The sequence below is a fragment of the Drosophila teissieri genome, chromosome 2R (genome assembly GCF_016746235.2).
Source record: "Drosophila teissieri strain GT53w chromosome 2R, Prin_Dtei_1.1, whole genome shotgun sequence".
Lineage (NCBI taxonomy): Eukaryota > Metazoa > Arthropoda > Insecta > Diptera > Drosophilidae > Drosophila > Drosophila teissieri.
The window spans coordinates 6,888,708-6,908,768 of NC_053030.1; the positions used below are offsets into that span (position 1 = coordinate 6,888,708).

Here is a 20,061-nt window from a genome sequence, read left to right on the forward strand (position 1 = left end):
GTGGGCGTGGCAAAAAACAGGTTTCCCATACCGATAGAAGTAGGCAACACAACTTTATAGGGCCGAAAATGCTTCCTTTTATATGTTACATAGTTTTCAACGAGTCTAGTATACCCTTCTACTGCACGAGTAACGGGTATAACGCTCTTTAGTATTTTTCAATTTCACATATGTCTTTTCTTAAACTCTATGTGCATATCAACTTCTATCTTCTTTTTTTGGAAGTTCTGAATTTCGTGCTTTAAAATGTGGCATTTTCAAGCACCAGCTGTCAGCATTTTTTCTCAGCTCAGCAGGTGGTCGACAAGTTGGGGCAGCAGCCGCCTTTCATAAATAAACGAGTTGATTTCCTGTGGTCTTCATAAACTTGTCATTCCACATCCATTTGCTAGATATCACATTTCTTTCGTTGCTCCTGCCAGCTTCTTGCTAGTGAACTCGGCTAATTTACTTGGCTGGTTTCCTTCCCCTGGCCACAAAACCCAGCGTCTTTGGTGGCGGCTTGTGGGATCGGGCAAGTTTATATTCATTAAACTTCCGCCACATTTTGCGCTTTATATTTTGGCGCTTTCAAATGTCGGCCCGGGACACTCGACTGAAGCATACCCCTCATACAGCCGCCCGACGCCCTGAAGAGTGTGCTGTGCGGTTAGTTTTGGCCGGAAAGTTTATGCTTTTGTATTTCCGCCGGGGCTGGGCAACAGTTTTACCCACTTCCTCTCGTTATTTTTATTTTTCTTTTTCTCTTCTGCTTTGGCCGACTTCATCTTGGGGCGGAAAAGTGCAATTTCAAAATTTGTGCTGCATTGAGGCTTTCTTTTCTTGGGTCCGTTTCAAAGAAAAGTTAAGAAACGAGCATGTTTAACTTTTTGGCAGGCAAAGGAGCACAAGACAGCCGGCCGAAAACAAGAAGAACTCTTGTTTGCCGACTTCAATTTCGCATCTCCGTTTCATTCGATGCAAGGCAGCAGCTGCCGCTCGAGCAGGAGCTCGCATAAATTTGCATAAATTGCGTTAAAGGCGGATTATAGAGCTGGCAAAATGACTTAAAGACTAAAGACGGCAAGTCTGACGCTAATTTCCCTGACCTCAATTTTTCCTCCGCCTGGGTACTGCTCGGCAAATCGCTGTGAAATCGGGATAATGTCGGCGGAGCGGACAAAAACAAACTTAAGTCTCTAAAAACGTTTTAGAAATTTAACAAGGATCGTGATTGCTGTTAAGATACATACTACAAAATAGCCTTTTCCTTTTGATGTATTATTAATCAACATTTCGTTAAGGCACATCGATTTCTTCCAGTGAATGCTCTGCATTTTTATTCATATTTCAACGTGCCAGTTGGCTGGCAATTGATTTGGCCATCTTGGCTTACGGGCTCATGACAAAACCACCAATAGCCCATCAAAGTCCAAGCAGGCTATTTGTATGCGGTGCTCGGCGCCAGAGCGAAGCAATTGAGTCACTAATTACTTTGCCTTGGCTTTAATCGCCTCGCAACGCAGAAGTGGATGCTCTCCGCCGGCCAGCTGTCCATTAAAAGTCCCTTCCCAAGTGGGCCAAATTGTTAAAGTACATTTAGGGGCGTTTGGACTTTGGACGGGAGGACGAGGCTTCGCCGTAACCCCTTATAGCATAAACAATTAAATATTTAGGAGCCTGTCCACGCCTCCGGATAAAGGTCAAGGCTGTGGCCAGGACCAAAAAGCTCCTTGGGCGCTCTTGGGCTGCCTTAGCTGCGTTAATTGGCCCGCCTTGGCCGGCTTTTGTTTGGCCTAGGCCCAAGTTAGCTAATGGCCAACTGTTTGAGCAGCGTTTGAGAATTTCCGAGGCAAGTTTGGCAATTCTAATTGCTAGGACTTAGGCTCTGCCTCGCCTGGAGCGGAGCTCTACCGAAACTAGAGCACATCCTTGGCAGCAGCTTGGACCTCCAAATAACAAATCTGTTGCAATAAACGTAATGAACAGCTTTTAATGTTATTAAAAGCTTAACTTGTATAAAAGGCAAAGTGCTATGCAAATGATACAACTTCATAAGATATTTCAGTTTATAAATGTAATTATTATTTACCATTAACCAAACAAAAGATACACTCATAATAATAACTAAACTTGACCTCACAATCAATCATAATCATAACATACAACATTACGAGTTATTAGCACCCATAGTGGCGTTATCAAAATCGTAATTATTCTTTACATAACTAGTTAACCTCTCCCAACCTTGTCAATCATTAAAAGTTACTTCCATATTTTGGGAAACAAAACTTTATGTTAACCAAATCTAATTAAGTGGCCTCGAAAACGACCGCAACTGCTGGAAAAGCTTGCTTAGAGTTTTTGACAATGTGACAAGCCTTTAATAGCTACGGATTATGTTGGCAATGGGGATAATGGTGGATAATGGGTGAAAGTGTGTGTGCGAGACATTGCTGCTGACATAAATAAACGAACAATTTTAATTGCCATGCCAAGGACAAAATCTAACCATTCAAGACTCCGCTTAACCAAAAATGGCTAAACTCAAACAATTCCGTTCAAGGTCGCGCCGCGAAGTGAAATTTTAATTTATGTAAAATATTTTGGTGGCTTGTGTTTCTAGCTGGTCGCCGAGTGCAAAATGATAGCTTGAGTTGTACGAACGAAATATTAATGCCAACTACTATGAAACACGCGCAGCGTTTTGATTTGTGTGAACGCCATAAAAGTGCACAGCGCAAATTGCAAAAATACCTCAAAGGCAACAACCACCGCAGCAACTCATTAAAACTAGTGCAAACCAACAAAGGGAGCGGCGAAACCGGAAAGCTCGAGCATCGCGAGCTGGCACAGGCAAACTTATCATTTTAATCACAGGAAATTGCGGAAAGGTGTCGCTGCAGAAGGAAGAATCCACCCAGGAAAACACCTGGCCACCCAAATCGACGCAAATTAATTGCTCAACGCTTCGCGACTTTCAGCAGTTGGTTCACTTACAGCCGCCGAAATAGCTCTCGCTGCCTCTGCAACTGCGTAGTTATGGTCGATCCATTAAAAATCTTTTGGGTTTTGACAAATAGCACCTATTTGGGTAAGTGTGTACCGCCATTTGAATACCCAGTGTCTGGGATCTGTGTGCAGCTACTTATAAGTGCACATGATTACTTACCCATGCGTCCCTGCGTCGTTATGGCAATGTAAATGGTCCTGTGAAAATTTCATGAAGTGTAATTTGTTGCGGAGGCGAAAGTGAAAGTGGAAGAGTCTGAGATTCTGGCTCTGCACGTGGGCACATGGGCACGTGAGGGATCCTGGCTAACGACGCCCCCGGGGATGAGGCTGCTCCTTACCCTAAATTGGCATTAATGTTTCCCGGCTCCCCCCGACGCAATTTTCTTAGTTGATTTCCTCTCGACGTAAGGGAGAACACCCTTATGCCTAGAAATAAATAAAAAATTACAAATGTTTCTTTTTTTTCTATATAAACAAAAGTCTCAATAGCTCAAACTAGTGTACTTCTATAAAATAAACTATTGCCTACTTAATAGGCAATCTGTTTAATAACACGCATCATTGTACTTCAACTATATCATAGGGCTGACATAAAGTAGAGAGAATATCCATTTAAAAAGGGGTAATGGAGTTATTGGTTTGTATAATAAGTTGATAGTGTCTTAAGCTAGTATTTTAAGTTTAGACTAAGCCACTTGTTAGAATGACAGACCGGGCGACTGAGCTCCGACCCGCAGTTTGAAGTGCAACTTCCCAGATTAGATCGAAACTTTAAATGAATTTCTGATTAGGGTGACTTTTATTTTTGGCGCAACCAAGGCGTGACACGGCATACATGGCGTATACGCAACACATCTCCACTGATAAAAGTGCAATTTCTGCGAACCAGCTTTTTAATTGCGGCTTTTGGCGCTGTTCCGCCATTAACCCTGTCATCACGGCCTACTGAAAGCCATCCCGCTCGTCGGATGTGGGTCGTAATTAACACGCCGGTGCACCGCGTGGACCGTCCTGCTTCTTAATGAACAGCGGCGATGAGAGCGATGAAAACGAGGCCCATAAACAAGGTCTTCTCCTCACCTTGTCCTCCTGTTCTCCTGTACTGCTGTTCTCTTGTACTGCTGTCCTTCTGCCCGAGAACTCATTATGACTGGCAAAATATTTGTCAACTCATCAGCGCTGTGGTGGGGGTCTGGGAATAGCACCATATTTTTTTATATCGGCACACCGAACTGTCTACACTTTCCCCCAGCTCCTGCGGAATATTTTGTTTTGCTGTTTGTCGCTTTGTTTGTCACTGTCCGCCGCGCACACTTTTTAATTAGTCCTTGCCGAAAGGAAACTCACAGGAATTTTAATGCGCAACGCAATGCAGGAGGTGGTGAATGGTAAAAAAAATCTTCTAGACATTTCATAAGTTTAATTAACAATTTTTGTGTGTCGGCTAACTCGCGAAAAGCCCAGCGGATAAAGCTGAAGGCTGAAGTGCAGGTCACTTCCGGCATCGGATGTCGGTAACGAATATCATCATCACCATTGGCCCGGCTAATGAATACAAATATTCCGCGCTTTGGACCCGGTTTTAATTGAAATTTCAGCCCAACAAAGAGGCCCACGCCAAAGGGCCCGAAAAAATTCGAGCTGGCCATCATCAAAGTTAATGAGCTGCGCGTTACTGGATACAAAAAATGGGAATTGAATACATGGCCGACTGGGTCCAAGGGTATTATTTGAATTTCGTGGGGTTCAACGAGTTCATTAAACGGATTTAATTGTACTTTGTTTTCGGAGGAGATGAGTCTGTGCTAAGGGTTTCCCTTGTGAGATTTGTTTTAATGCTTACACAGCAAGCGGCCTAACTGCTAACTTAGTAATTGCTTAGCCTTAAGAATAATAAATCATATGCTTTTATTGTAAGTTAAATTGTATGGTCCTACCGATTAACTATTCGTGCGCTAATTATAAATTCCTTTTTATTTATGGAACATTTATAGCGAATGTCAAGTGTCTGCAGCAGTTGTTCGCAAGAACACAGAGTGTTGGCGGCGGAGGCTATAAATTAATGGTAAAACTAATTATAAAACTCCCGTGTCCCAATCACTTATGTCAGAAGTCAAATGAGTTGCCATTATGCTAATGTCGGACTGACAAACGCAGCGCAACAAAGCCGAACCCCTGGCTTTCAACATACATCAACATAATGGGCGTGTAAAAACTGTCAGGCAGTTTAAACTTTTGCCACATGGCATATCACGCATACGCACTGTTAACATCCTTCCTCTTCCGCCTGCCAACACTTGGGGCATTAAACTAATAATAACTTTTACACGCACAATTGGGGGGTATTTTGCGGACTTCACGCCGCACCATCGATCTCTGTCAATATTTGTTTTAGTTCGGATAACCGAAAACTTTTTGCATATCGCACAGAAAACTAAGGCGAAAACTTAATCTCACGTACATGAGTAAACACAACATAAGATTATCATAAACTTACTGCAAATTTATTGCGCGTTGTTCTACGTGGGTGTTTGTGTGTGTAAACTAAGCGCTCTTAAACGCCTAGAGGATTAAAATATTGCCGCAAAAACATTATGGTTATTTATTCGCACTCTACTTCTGCACATTATTGGTCGTGTTTATTTATCTCTCCGTTTGTTTTGATGTCAAACGATTCGCCCTGAAAACTAATTAGCAAATTAAAACTTGTAATTTATTTATTTGCGGCGTAACTTTGGGGGCGTTTGTTTAACTAGATTTTCCGCCAAAGTAAATCATGCCAAAGGGCATAAAGTACAGTCACCAATAAGACAATTTCGGGTTTCTTTGTATGCCAACACACTTTGAAGTCTGTTGTTTGCCGAATCTTAATCAGTTGAATTACCCGAATTTTGATGAGTTGTAAAATTGGGAAATTACGGCAATTATTTCAGAATAAATTCAATTTGCATTTCATGTCCTTTCAAATCGAAATAAAATGCATCTATTAAATATAAATACAAGCAAAGATATCACCCAAAAGGGATAAGCTTTCAGTTGTCAAAGGGAAAGGGCTTCCCATTTTCCCCTCCTTCCTGTCAGTTTTAATGTGATGCGCTTTGTTGCCTTTTGGAAAATGTAGCTTCCTTTTTTGCCTCGCAAAAACTACTTTGACTATTTCTGACTTTGCGAGGGTCTTGCGTCCGTGTATCTGTGTGTTTTCCATGGCTGATTTGAACAGCTCTGACATTTGACGCCACTTTGCACACATTTTCCCTTCTCCCCTTTTTATTTCTTTTGCTTTGCTGAACAAAAACCAAAAAAAAAAATAGGAACAACAAAAAAGAATTCTAAAGCAGCATATAAAATAGAGAAATGTTTACGGGGTTGCAAAAAAGAGAAAAAACAAACAAAAATAGTGCCAGCTGCCAGTCATTCATGGACTGACATATGGCTCACCAGCAGGTGGGCGCTGATGCGGCAGGGGGCGTGGCTGGGCTTGTTAGTGTGCCAGTTATGCGACCATAAATAGCTGACGGCAGCTCAACTGCCACTGCCCCCGGCCACGCCCCTTCCGCCTCACGCCTCCACCTGCACGTTAATAGCTTAAAGTGAGCCCTTTTGACTGCCCCTCCGCTGCCAGGCGATGGAAAAATGCCGGAAAGTGTGGGGAATCGGGCGAAAAGCGGAAAAGCGGAAAGCGAGAGCATGCTACCTGGCTGATGACTTGGGCGCAGCCCACTTTGCTGCTCAATTTAACGCCAACAAAAAGGCGGCCACTTTAACACAGCTACGCGGCCATCAAGGGGTTAAGAAGTGTGATAATACAGATGGAGGAATTACAGAAATAACTTTGGCTGATCTGATTTGAAATTGGTATTAGATAATATTTCTTATTTATTGGTCGAAGTAACTTTTATTGAACCTTCTAAATTTATATTGTTTTAAATAGTTTGCATACACAGACGATGAGTTTCTCTTTACAATCTTGAAATAAGGGAAACCAATACATCGTAGTAAAAAAGTAAATTACATTTTCATTGAATCACTAATATGAACATTCTTTTCCCAGATTTTTTCTAGTTTTATATAGACCACTCGAAGGCAAACCCTTCAGTTTACTGAGCCATAATGACAGAGTGCCAAAAAATTAAGTCAAGATACCTGGGGGCCAAAGAAAAAAACAGAGCAAAATCCAATTCCAACTGCCAGCAATGTTTGCTCATCGTGTTTGCGTGTGTGTTTGTGTTTATTCAGTATATTGTAGCAACACGCACTGGGGTCCTTGGAGTTTTCTTCCTAAACGGTTTTCACTCAACTCGCTTTTCCTTCTTTTTAGGGTCGTATTTATACGAGCTTTGGGCTTGGGCTTGGGCTTGGGCTGATGCCCCTAAAAACCAGTGTGTGAGAGTGTATGTGTTTATTTTGCTCATTTCTCATTTCCTTTCATTTTCTGGGCCAAGAAGGACTAACTCGTAATAGGTCGACTTACCTGCAACCCAAGTAAAGCAAAGAACTAAATTCTAAATTAGATTCTATTTGTCTTAACCCATAGTCGAGTATGAAAGACCTGAAAAGCGAGGAGTTCACTCAGTTTTTATATTTTTATTTCTTTTTTTCATGAAAAGAATTTCAAGTTGACTTGAGCATTCAAACGAATGAATGATGTGTGTGAGCGGAGAATTTGTAAGAGCGCTGCCATAAACACACTTCACAGAAAAAGGGTGAAAGCTCATTGCATTTCAAATTTTCCGACGAATATTTAATTGGTTTCTCAAACCGCTCAGTCCTGCAACTTTTGACAAAATTCAATTAAGTTACTTGCAAAGCAAACAAAGCAAAAACAAATTAAACGTTCACCAGATTCTGTAATACAGTGCTTAGGCAAGTCAAATATCGAAAGTTTGCTCAACACTTGCGCTTGGCCACCAAAAATTGTATTTTCCATTTATGTCAGCTGCAAAACAAGCGTAAAAATTTGAAAGTAGCATCTCAAGGACCTGCTCACATGTGCTTTTTGTTTGGCCAAGGATAAATAAATTGCACTTTTGCGAAAACGTATATTTCTTGCTAAAACTTGAATCTTTCGAAGGCAGCTTTAAAGGAAATTAAAACTATTAAAGGCTATACATGTCGAGTGCATTTTACAGAATGCTTTTGCATCCGAGAGGATTGCCCCGCAACTGTCGTCCTTTCAATATTTCGTATACGCATCGTGCGCCTGCTGGCAATTTAAATTCCTCCTTTTCCATACTGCAGATATGCTCTTTTATGATGTGGGACCGCAGTTCACTCTGTCTGTTAACGAACATTTATTCCTGTTGAATGTATACATTTTATCGTGCTCATATTTATGCCCAAGTTGTGCCAGCACTTCGTGTTTTTTGTAAAAACAGATTATTGCTTCCGGCATGTGGGATCCGATACAGAAACAAGGCGGAGAACCTTTCAAGACATTCTCGGGCTCTTGGGAAAATTGAACGCTTAAAAAGCTTTGTTGTGTGTTAGTTAGGTTGACAAAGGACGCATCTTGAAAATATGTTAGTAGTCGAATAAAATGGAACTTAATTATTTAGGGAAACTTAAAAGCTTGAGAGGATTTCCTTGTTAATGACCCGACTTTAACATGAAATTCATATTTTTCGGGAAACAATTGTCGAGCTCACCAAAGTTTATAAACTTTCTCGGGGGATTGCAAAAATCCACGCTTATTTGTGGAGTGCAGTTTCCTTCCGTATTTGCCTTGAGCTCTCCTAGTCGAATAAAACTCATTAACGCACGTTCCCGTTCCGAAAACTAAACTACACAACTATCCAGAAAGTTTTGTTTGGCAAGACATTAGCAGGAAATAAGCAAATAAAGTGAGGCAAACAAACGTAGCTGCGTTTGCGTTTGCCGAAGGGAGAGCCGGAAAATCCCTCAATTCGCAGTGCACTTTGTGAAAACTTATTTTGCTTTCGACTGGAAAAGGGGACACAAACTTTTTGCTTTGAGTAGATTGTTTTGTGATTTCTGCTGGCTTTTGGTTGCACAGCATATTCCTATGATTCTGTGTATTTGACTGAGGTCTGTATCTGGTGGAGCAAAGGGCTTCTATGCCAACAGTTTGCCTAACATGCAGAGAATTTTGGAATATCAAACTATTGAATTAGTTGTGTGCCTAATATTCCACCATACTTAAAAGTTACATACACTGTGTTTAAGTTTTTATGAAAATTGTAATGTGCTTAATGCTTAAAGTTTTAGTAAGTTCGTATTTATGGCATAGCCCTGATATTTTCGGTGTATAGTAAGTTTGGTGATGTACGAATGTGGGGTGGGAGTACCGCCCCCTTTTATGCCTGCCACGTTTCGAACATAAACGAGTGAGTATACGACTTCCTCGACCGCAAAGAGGCACGCGCGCAATTTGTCAATCAATAAATTTGCCATAATTAATGCTGCTTATTGGCATTTCATACACTAAGAGCATGCAACCAAGCAATCTATTTATACAGTATGAGTATCTATATCAAGGCTGGCTTTCTTTTTCTTTCTTATTTGCAGTTACAAAATTTGTACGCATTGGTATTGCCGACAAAAACGATTCACCGCCATATTTCGATAGATTTCTGTACGAGACTGAAATCGATGAGAATGCCGATTTGCAGAGCACTGTCCTCACTGTCAACGCCAAGGATCACAATGAGTGTGAGTAACAACAATCCCAGCACTACACACAGCACTAAACAATAAACCGTCCCTTCATCAGGCTTAATGTGATTTTGTCCTTCTATTGAAATTAGATTTTGCTCGAGCGAGGATATTCGTACTTAATCGCTCGAGCAAAGAATATATATTGCATAAACTACCAATTGATTTCATTAAGTGTTTCTTTAATTGTAATTGCCCCGGGGCATGCGCTCATATCATGTCCAGCGATTTGCATTTGAAAGACATTTAGACGTAGACAGCTGCTTCAGGGAGAAAGTCCATCAAGAATGTCAGTGAGTTTTGGCTACATACATGTGCATGCAAGAAATATCCGAGCAATTAAGGACTTGAAACGTTTAATTATTGAGGGCACAGCTATCATTGCCTTTATTGGTTTGCCTCATTACATCTTCAATTCAACCACAAAATTGTAGTTACAATTAAAATATTTGTTAAGCTTAGTTTAGGCTTTATTTCTTAATTTCCGCAACTATAGATTCACACTGTAATCTATACGACGTTAATTGCAGCGTTTGAGATACATCGTAAAATCAATAATAAAATTGTGAATTGATAGCTGAAGTGCGCAATACATTTACCTCCTCTCTTCCCGTAAACTTATGTGAAGGCTGTAAAAGACAGTTATTATTGCTAGATTTCGCAAATCATTTTCAGTCGACTTGAGTCATGAATCCTATGACTTCCTTCCTTGAGCCACAAAAAATTATACGAAAAAATACTCGTGCATAGAGGACGTCATAAACATTTGGTGGAAACCAATTTGGCAATTTCCCTTATGGGGCCACAGAAAATGTATGCATAAATATTAAACAGGCGTTCCAGAATATTTGCCCCTTCCTCGCAGTCATAATAGACATTTACAACATTTATATATTTTAATACAAAGCAGCGTCTGTTTGTGTGTGCAGCCATTGTCAAATATTATTAGGCATCGGCCATGTACCGCAAATATTTGCGAAATATTACAAAAATACAAATGCTCAGTAAGACCAAAGATACACAGCAGAAGATACAGCTCATAGTCATGCATAAATCCATAAAATACAAAGACAAGCACAAGCGAGGAGCAAGTGAGCATCTAATATGAGTATTTGTATATCTGTCTATTGATTCCCATGCGGAAATTATTATTGTTAATACGGCGAGGGATGGGGAAAGTTCTTCGTCTGCGTCAGATACGATTTGCAGCACGAAGAACATTCAAAATCTCATTGAGAGCGTTTAACAACTTTTTCCATATCGACGGCAACGGCAACGGCAACGCAAACTCGTGGGTAGAACTTTGTCTTGTCTTGAATCTGTCTCCCCAACAGCAACAGCTCTCAAAGGACATCCGAGAAGCCTGCGAGTCCTTGTTGTCGCCGTCGCGACGACTGCGAAAAAAGCATTAACCCGAATTGGAAAAAACCAGAGCAGAAACAACAAAACCACACTGTTACAAATCCATGTCTTGCATACAAAATACATGGTATTGTATTGCTAAGAAATAAAAGCTGGGGATTACGATTTAATTGTTATACCGGTCACTGAATAACATATGAAAATTCTATTACATCGTTCAATTACAAATCAACTGCTTAGGAAAAACAAAAAGCATTTAAACATTGTTATATCTGTGTTTATTAATAACTAAAATATAGGAAAAAAGTTTACCTAAAATCATTTCCGTTACTATGCTTAGCATAAATTAAATTAAATTCAAAGGTATATGCTGCCACAGCAACGAAGCCCAGTGTAATCTCAGCAGAAAAGGGAAACAGAGCCGGCGAACGGAAAAATAAATGGGCACACGAAAATTTTGAACTACTCGCTGAAGGAAGGGGATTTTAGTTGTATGTGTGAGTCGCATAGAATATGAATTGAAGGCTGAGTCCAACAAAACAGGGTCAGGACAAATCTCTTACTCATACTCCTACCGACTCCTTGCGTTGCCATGTTTGTGTCTACTTTGAAATACGAATGGAGCTGTAAAACTTTTGTGCCATTGCGTGCCACATTGCGAATTTATGAGCGAAAAGATTATTTATTTGAATGTGCGCGAGGAGTTGCCATGTGTTGGCCAAATGTTGTCACATTCGAAGCTCGAACCAGTTCGAAGAGTTCTAGGCGGCCAAACGAAGCTCATTTATTTCCCTGGCATCCCATCGCTTTAAAAACTCGTTTTTAAAGAGCCACCCAAGAGCCACCCTGGGTGGAAAGAAAACCTGGAGTCGCACAACCTTTCAGTGTGTGCCATAAAAACACTTATCCGACACCCCAACCTTCAAATAAAAAGGAAGGAACAAAAAGTGAGCACACGAAGACCTAGAAAGTTCAAAAAACCATGGCAAAAAGCGAGAATGTTTTCCCTCCACTTTTTAAAATGACTTTTCATGCTAAATAAGTACACAAACAACATCGCAAAGGATCTGAAGGACGAGCAGGGATACTTTTACTGCCTTTTCTGCTCCCATGTGAGCCTGGGTCTCTGGTGTCTGTATATTAATTTATTATCATTATCAGTGATTTAAAAATGGCGTCATGACGTCGTAAATTGTAAACGTCATTGTCTAAGACTGGGGACCACTTAACACGACTCGCCTGAGCTACTCCCGATGCTCACGTTGTTCTAACGGTCTGTTTTGGAAAAATGTAAAAAACCAAAATAAATAAACTTAATGGAGTACGTTTCATAGGTTCTATTTTAGCGATGGGCTGACAGTTAAGGTGGAAAAAGAATATATAATTAATGTTTCAAGCGAGGGCAGCTGGAACAGTTTTTTATATAAATGTGCACTTACATATATAAAAAGCTTAGCTGGTTAAATGTAATTTTTTTGGATTTGCTAACGTAAATATATATAAGTTATATTTTTGTATAGAAAAGTGTAGTAGGCATGGCAGAGTACTTGTCGAATTGGAAGTGAACAGAACAAATAAGAAATATATTGAGATACATATTTATTTACTCCAGGCATGAATCAAATAAAGCAAAATCGTTTACTGACTCTGGAGGAGGAATCTCCGTATATAAATCCGACAAAACGATGTGGCGGTAACTGCATCGAAGGAAAATTAGGAAAATTATCAAGCCCAATTGTTCCAGGCGTCAGTGGTTTTTCGCGGAAGCGATCGTTTCCTTGGGAGGAGAACTCAACTGAGAATTTACCCGCGAAACGAGCACGAAAGCAGATCCCAAAGAGGAAGTTCAAAATAAGTAGGGAGCCTGAGGTTCCAAATGATTTTTTGGTAGGTTTGCCAGTATTGCTCGACACTGACCCCAGTGACTGGGAGGAAGGTTCTCCAAAGTCAGAGATTCAAGTGGCCAAATCAACAACTGAAGATAGCAGAAATCTGTTAACCTATCAGCAATTAAAACTTATTTGCTGTGAAATGATGGAACAATGCGATAATCGAGTAGTGCAGGAGTATGAAGTAGCATTGACTCAAAAAATGGCAGAGCAGTATGATACATTCATCAAGTTCAAGCACGACCAATTGCAGCGAGAATGTGAACATGAGGCCAGTTATTTGTCGTAGTCTAGACTGTTTATGTTGTTACTATATTTTTATTTTTTTTTTTTATTGTTTATGTTAGTTATCGAATAATATAGTATCATCTCTGTGGTAATAAATTGGAATTATATTGTATTTGCTCTAATACAAATTGTTTTTAATGGCTTAAATTAGTGTTAAAATCTGTTTGAAAAGCTGCAGGAAACTTTCCGATCAGCTCTCCAACTAATTCCTTAATTGTGCAGAAAGCTATTAAGGCCCACAAACAGCAAAAGTGGCCAACTTTTAATGCCTCAAAACTCCAGCTTCCTGACATCCTGCTCATCGAGCTCCCTTCCCGCGCTCAGCTAGTCGAGCAGGTTAAGCGATTTACGCGTCGCTAATTTACGCTAATGTTTGCCTTTCACATTTCCGCATAAATGCACAGACAATGTGGCAACGTCAGCCCCGGCTCCTGTTTTCCACACTTTTCCCCCACTCTTCCCCCACTGCACCCCGCATGCTCCCTCCAGACGTGTCCTGGTTGTCACATACGAGAGCATTTCCATATTCCGCCAGCAAGACAACACTTTTGCAGGCTGTTTAAACATGAAATAAGTAAATTATATGGCATCTTGTTGTGCCTGGCATTCTTATGAAACATTGGGGGCATGTCCTTGTGCTCTTTCTCGTGGGGGAAAATGTTTTTTAATGAACTTAATTATTTCAGCTACCTCCGTGGCTGCCATTTTGTTGCTCTTTCACTTTGTTCATTGTATTTTAATCTTGAGGCAATCCAAATATATTTTCGAGGAGCCTTCTTGTGGATTACGTGCAATACTTTTTTAACTGTGGCAAGAGTTAAACAGCCATTCGATTAGTAAATATACAATCCATTGATTAAAAAGAAATTAAAAATTAACAACAATTTATTTAATCCAAACGGGAAACTTAATTCTTTACAAAACTCGATTAACGCAGCTCTTTGGGGCTCTTTATTACGAATTCAAACTCTTCTTTTACTAATATGTGATTTATCTTCATTACGCATACGCCGAGTGCTCTGCGAGTACGCAGTAAACCAATTGAATTACCCCCTTGAGTTAAGTTTAATCTGTTTTAACGTCGGGCTCTCATTATCTCTTTGCAGCGACGAATATTCGATACCAGATCACAGGCGGTAACATAGGCAATGCATTCGCCGTACAGAACACCACCGGTGTCATTTACGTGGCAAGTCCACTTGACTACGAAACGAGGCCAAGGGTAAGTAGTCGACTTCCACAACTGCTGAATGTCTGGTTATTGCTGCAGAACTAGTATAAACCGAGAAAAAAATTAATATTTTATAACAGATTTTGGAATTTATTTTAGTATTAACTTAACAGGATTTTTTATTTTAAAAACCACTATATACAAATGATTTATTGATGCCACATGTCTTGGTTTGTGTATCCACTTGTCTACAAGTTGGTGCACATTTTTCTTAGTCCTAGTTTCTTCGACTAGGTCCTAACTTTCTGTTGCATGCATAATTTATATATTTTGCCGCTTTGGCGATGAACAACAAAAAAGGAAAATATGTAAAACTATGCAAAACTTTTCGGGGCGCTCGCCAAACTTTAGACCAGGCAAGCCAAGGCGTATACAAAAATTAATCCAGAAAAAACGAAAAATTCGCTTACACGTAGCATTTCTATCTCAAAAAACTTCTGGGGTACAGAGGATATATATAGACAGCTGGCGTTACATTTCCCATTGCGCATTTTCAACGTGATTGCCAACACACTGATCTAGCACTGAGAAAAATCAGTGAAGGGTTTTTGCTATCTCTGGATAGATATCCAATTTACCCAAAAAAAAGGTATCCCCAAGACAAGAATATTATTAACTGATGTACATTTATAAGCGGTTAAGTATCAGCTTATTGAGTATCTCTTTAAACTATGGGTACAGTATTACAAGTGGAAATAAATATATCTATGAACAATGATTTATTGGTGCACTTTCGCAATCCTATACAATATCATGAAATGAACTAGTAACCTTTTTTTCTGTGTGGAACACAGGCAGACACACATAGAAATCCGCACCCTGCCTAGCGTAGTCATCACCTATACGCAACTTGTTTTGGCACCCCAAACAGGACTGAAAATCCGTGTAGCTGTCAATATCCAGCCATGCAACAAGCAGTGGCAGTGCCACAACGGCCAAAACAACCAGCCAGAGCACCCGGAACATGTGTTGCCAATTTCGTATTTGGTACTACGAGTACTTCTTTTCCCTTTGTTTTGTTTCAGCCGTGGAAGAAGAAAAAAATTTCGCAGACCATTCATGCGAATTTGGCTTTTGTTGTTCACATTGCAACACAGCAGTGGCAGCCTGGTAATGGAATTAATTGAGTTTTGCTGATGGGCATTGTCCTCTTTCTTAATTCACCAAAGGTGTCCGTTGCAAATAACCATAAATATATTTCTAGCTTTGAAACGTTTACGCTAGATTATGGGAAAAGTTTTACTCTGTTTCCACTGTGCTGAACTTATGCTAGTGACAGTTGAAATTTATTTAAATTAATAACTGGCCTAATTAGGTTTGCCTGGCCTGACATAGGCTTTATAATGTTAAAATGGGTAATTGGACAACTTGAAATTATATGTACGCATTATCCAACAGTTGTCCTACAATAATACAATAATTCTTTTTTTTAAATCTTGTATCTTACAGTACGAACTGCGCCTGGAGGCAACTCGGAATCGCAAAAATAATTACACCACCGTGGTGATCAACGTTCGCGATGTCAACGATAATCCACCGGTATTCGATCGCCAAACATATCGTACACAAATCACTGAGGAAGACGATCGCAATCTGCCCAAACGCATTCTGCAGGTTAGTGTTCAGTTGAAAAACCGTTGCCTACTTATCGGGGCAACACTTGTCGCCTTATTGACTTCACGCAATTTAAATATAAATACCAGTGGCTGCGTAAGCAGCACACTCAATACGTGATATTTGCATAAAGCGCCAAAAACTGAGCAATAAAAAAGAGAAAGAAAAACAGGCCGAGAGCAAACACAATAGGCTGGAAAACTCAAGTGGCGAACGAATAGTGACTGAGAAAAGGAATACAGGCGGGGAAAAGGCTGGGAGGAAATTCTGCACTCGCGCGGGGCAATTCAGCCGTAAATATGCATAAATACTCATTCATTAATAACAACGTGATAGTTTCGCAGCGGCAGTAAAATGCGTACACCAGCGCAAATACATACATCAACTTCATGAGTACGCACACACACACCACTCACACTTGTATTTTCACAAGCGACTTTTATTTAAGCCATTATTTTCCAGCATAAAGGCCAGTGTGGAAAAAGTCGAATTTATGGCCACATCAACATTTGAATACACTTTAACGGGTGAATGTAGCGCCACTTATAGACTGCCCAATGAGGGAAATGGCAAGAATGTTAGCTTATATAAGTTATATAATATAATACATAATATAAATCAAACACTCAAATCAAATCAATTCACTCTAAGAGAATGGTTTCGTGGATTGCGGCTGCCCAGTTTAAAACATTTTATATTAATTATATGCATTTTTTTATGAAGGCAGCTTTATAAATAAGCGAAAGTGACATTCGAATGATTTATTACGCGCACTTATTTTCAAGAGCATTTCATTAATGCCAACTTTTTCATATTTCTTTAACATTAAATACAAATTAAAATTGCACAGCTCAGCGGTCATGCCCAAAGCAATAAACAAGAAACGATGGAAAACAAGGCGAATTTTTAATTACACATTTATGGCGGGCCAAAGTGCGGCCGGAGGAGCATTGTCACGGCAGGACCCATTATGGAGGATATATGGATGTATGTTTTTGTTGCATACATATACGTATGTATGCTGCAGTTGCACAGACACAAGGTGAATGGAATGCGTTTGCTGTCGCCGACACCTTCGGAGCCAAATTGATTTCTGTGCTTGGAAAATGAAATGCAAATATTTTTTATATAAAGCGCAGCTCTGGCGAGGATTCTGTGTTTGAGTTTTGGCTGGCCCGGCATTTCAATTACGCCCATAATTGTAGGCGGAGGAATGTGTGTGGGTGTGGTGGCGTCCTGGCGAAAGGACAATGCGCGCTGCTCGAAGGATCGCTTCCGCGTCCGAAATGGGCGGGGCAGCAATAATGGGCACAATGATGGCACGTAGACAACTCTTTTGTCATATCAAATTGTGTTGAACATTTAACGTAAATTGTCGCATTGTGAATGTGCAGCGGATGGGAGCTGAGAACGGGGATGGGTGGAAATGGCAGGCACTTAACACGTGACGATGATTTAATGGACCAAGGACCCAGAGGATATTGCTACAAGTTTGGTTGTAATTCAACTGAAACTCGCTTTTCTTTCATTATAATAGAAAATGGGTTGCACACATGCATAACTTTGGTTTTGTTTCCACAATTTGTGCAGACAATCCACCCAGATACTTCACTTTACACATGACAAAGGCAGAGAGATAAGATTCAAACTGAACAAGGCAATTATTGCTTTTAATTGACACGACAACTGTTTGAGGGATCTACTATTCTGTGGTCCTTCCCGTAGGTAAAAAGCTTTCAGTTGTTCCACAGCGAGAAAAGTTATTCAATTCAACATGTTGGTTTAATACTTTTTAATGTTATTCGTACTAAAATATCTATAATTTTGAGTTACAATATCTTTTATTTTGTATTTGAAGAGATTTTCATCATTATAAAATGAAGTGCTTGAACATTTCACATCGCACAGACTCTTTCTTGACTGTGCTCCTTTTATCCTTAATCCTTCTTTTGCATTGTTGCTTGTTGTTAAGAAGCCATTACAAGAAGTTGTAAGTTTTCCTTCTACATGCGAGCGGCCAGGGAAAATTCAGTCACTTCATAACCAATTATTTCTAAAAGGACTAAGACAAATACAATTCTTTGGGAATTTTCAAGTATATTAATGTTATAGAACATGGGAAGCGTTTCAGTACTATTCCATTTAGTTGATTTTATTCAATTGCTCAATGCCCAAGAAAACGAAATCAAAGTCGTAAACCATTTTGCCTATGATCAAATATTCCAAGAAATGGTCCTAAATGCTGATTTAATTTACCAATCACAAAGCGAAATCGAAACAAAATAAAACAATAAGACAAGAGAATAAGCCGAAATCCGATTGAATAATTACATAAATCTCGGTTATATTAGCATTTCGTTCCTTTTTTGTCAGAAAATATTTTGCGGCCATCGGGGGAGGGTCCGAAAAAATGTGCAAAAAATAGTAGAGTAGAGTAGAGTAAAAAATCGAAGCATAAATTTACAAGCAATTTTACGGGCTGAAGGAAAAACACCTACCACGCCCACCGTCCAGATTTTCCCGCCCCCACCCGACTTTCCCCGGCTCGACTTTCACGTTGCCCTTTATTGGACATTTAAAGCATTTGGCTCATTTGCATATTTGATTTATAGCCACCAATTTTGTAAGCAGCGTCCAGCGCAGATTCCCCCGAATCTGAATCCTTATCCCCACCGTATACTGCAGTTTTTGTTACTAACCATTTTCCTTTCTTTTCCATTTCCATTTCATTGCAGGTCACAGCCACCGATGGCGATGTAGATAGACCAATAAATATTGTATATTTCCTGACTGGCCAGGGCATCGACCCTGATAACCCAGCGAATAGTAAATTTGATATAAATCGCACGACGGGCGATATTTTTGTTCTCAAGGTAAGTTCACCTCACGCCCCTTCACCTCACGTTCCCCTTAAACAGATGCCAATTTCGAGTCCCCTCGTAAAACGAGCGTAATGAAAGCCAGTTAAAATTCGCGACGGCCCCTTAACAGCAAAACGTGCAAATGGCGCGCAACTCGAAAACTCGAAAAAAGCTGGAACAAAAACGGGGAAATAACTTTTTCCTTTGTGTCCATGCTGGGGGCTACGTACTCTATAAGCCCCGGGAGCCTATTTTTTTTGACAGGGGCTTTCCCTCGGCCGTTTACAATTGAGCCCAGTTTACGCTCGCACAATGGCGCTTTATATTGTTTATATTGTGTGACGAGTGAACAGCTAAAAATGAGAGGGTCGCAGCGATATGGAACTGAATGCAGCCTAAATAAATGCTCGTGAAATGACATTGTGATCTTTGCCGCCCCAATGGGAGCGTTTTGACCAAGTATAGGGAAACATAACATATTTAATGGGCATTCAAAATCATAACATATTAAATGGGCATTCAAACACACTCACATTTAAACATACATTTTTCTAACAGAATCTACTTTAAGCTTCTTTAAAATCAAATGTAACCAACCAGACAAAATGCACAGTAAGCGTTAAGCGATTTGACAGCCCTTTGAATTTTTCCCCGGACACTTTTTTCATAGCCGAAAAAGATTGAAGCGCGTTGAATATTTACCACTTTCCCTCGCTTTTCAATTGTTGTCACCCCCCACCATGCGCGGTGGTGCGAGTTTTGTAAATTATAAAGCTCTTCACGCGGTTCGGTGGCGTATGATTAATTTAAAACTGTGACAGACCGCACACACAATCATACACACAAGTGCCACGCCCAATGGTGCATGAACGAACAAAAAGCAATGTGTTTTAGATGCAAAAAAGTGCCACCGTCGGTTGTCAGATACATAGACTCCAATTAATTTCACACAAAGATACTAAAAACAAACGAGTCAAAGTGGCGCGAAGCTCTCACGCTTCAGTGTTGTTAGCCAACACTTGCAAGATTAGACGCTTATGTTGTAATGTTAACTCTATTAAAATAACTTTAATTTGATCATTCATTTTATCATGTAATTTAAATCATATAATTTAGGATGAGTACCCAAACCCAATCGCGGTGCCATTAT

At 40.0% G+C, this 20,061-nt stretch overlaps 2 protein-coding genes across 2 annotated transcripts in view; both read left to right on the forward strand.

The window, feature by feature from the left end:
* The first annotated feature begins 3,021 nt into the window (after positions 1 to 3,021).
* The window catches only part of LOC122613409 (putative neural-cadherin 2), a 35,119-nt gene continuing 18,079 nt past the window's right edge, over positions 3,022 to 20,061 (forward strand). The window contains exons 1-5 of the mRNA XM_043787567.1: positions 3,022 to 3,073; positions 9,520 to 9,663; positions 14,312 to 14,427; positions 15,886 to 16,050; positions 18,786 to 18,923. Of these exons, the coding sequence (XP_043643502.1) occupies positions 3,022 to 3,073; positions 9,520 to 9,663; positions 14,312 to 14,427; positions 15,886 to 16,050; positions 18,786 to 18,923 (615 nt within the window). The remainder of the gene's footprint in view (positions 3,074 to 9,519; positions 9,664 to 14,311; positions 14,428 to 15,885; positions 16,051 to 18,785; positions 18,924 to 20,061) is intronic.
* LOC122613408 (akirin) lies at positions 12,595 to 13,301 on the forward strand. The gene has a single exon (XM_043787566.1). It carries the CDS (start codon positions 12,643 to 12,645, stop codon positions 13,204 to 13,206), a length of 564 nt encoding a protein of 187 aa, XP_043643501.1. The 5' UTR covers positions 12,595 to 12,642; the 3' UTR covers positions 13,207 to 13,301.

Bases quoted from the DNA above. Each gene is read 5' to 3' on its own strand.
- LOC122613408 (XM_043787566.1), top strand. From the start codon at position 12,643: ATGAATCAAATAAAGCAAAATCGTTTACTGACTCTGGAGGAGGAATCT.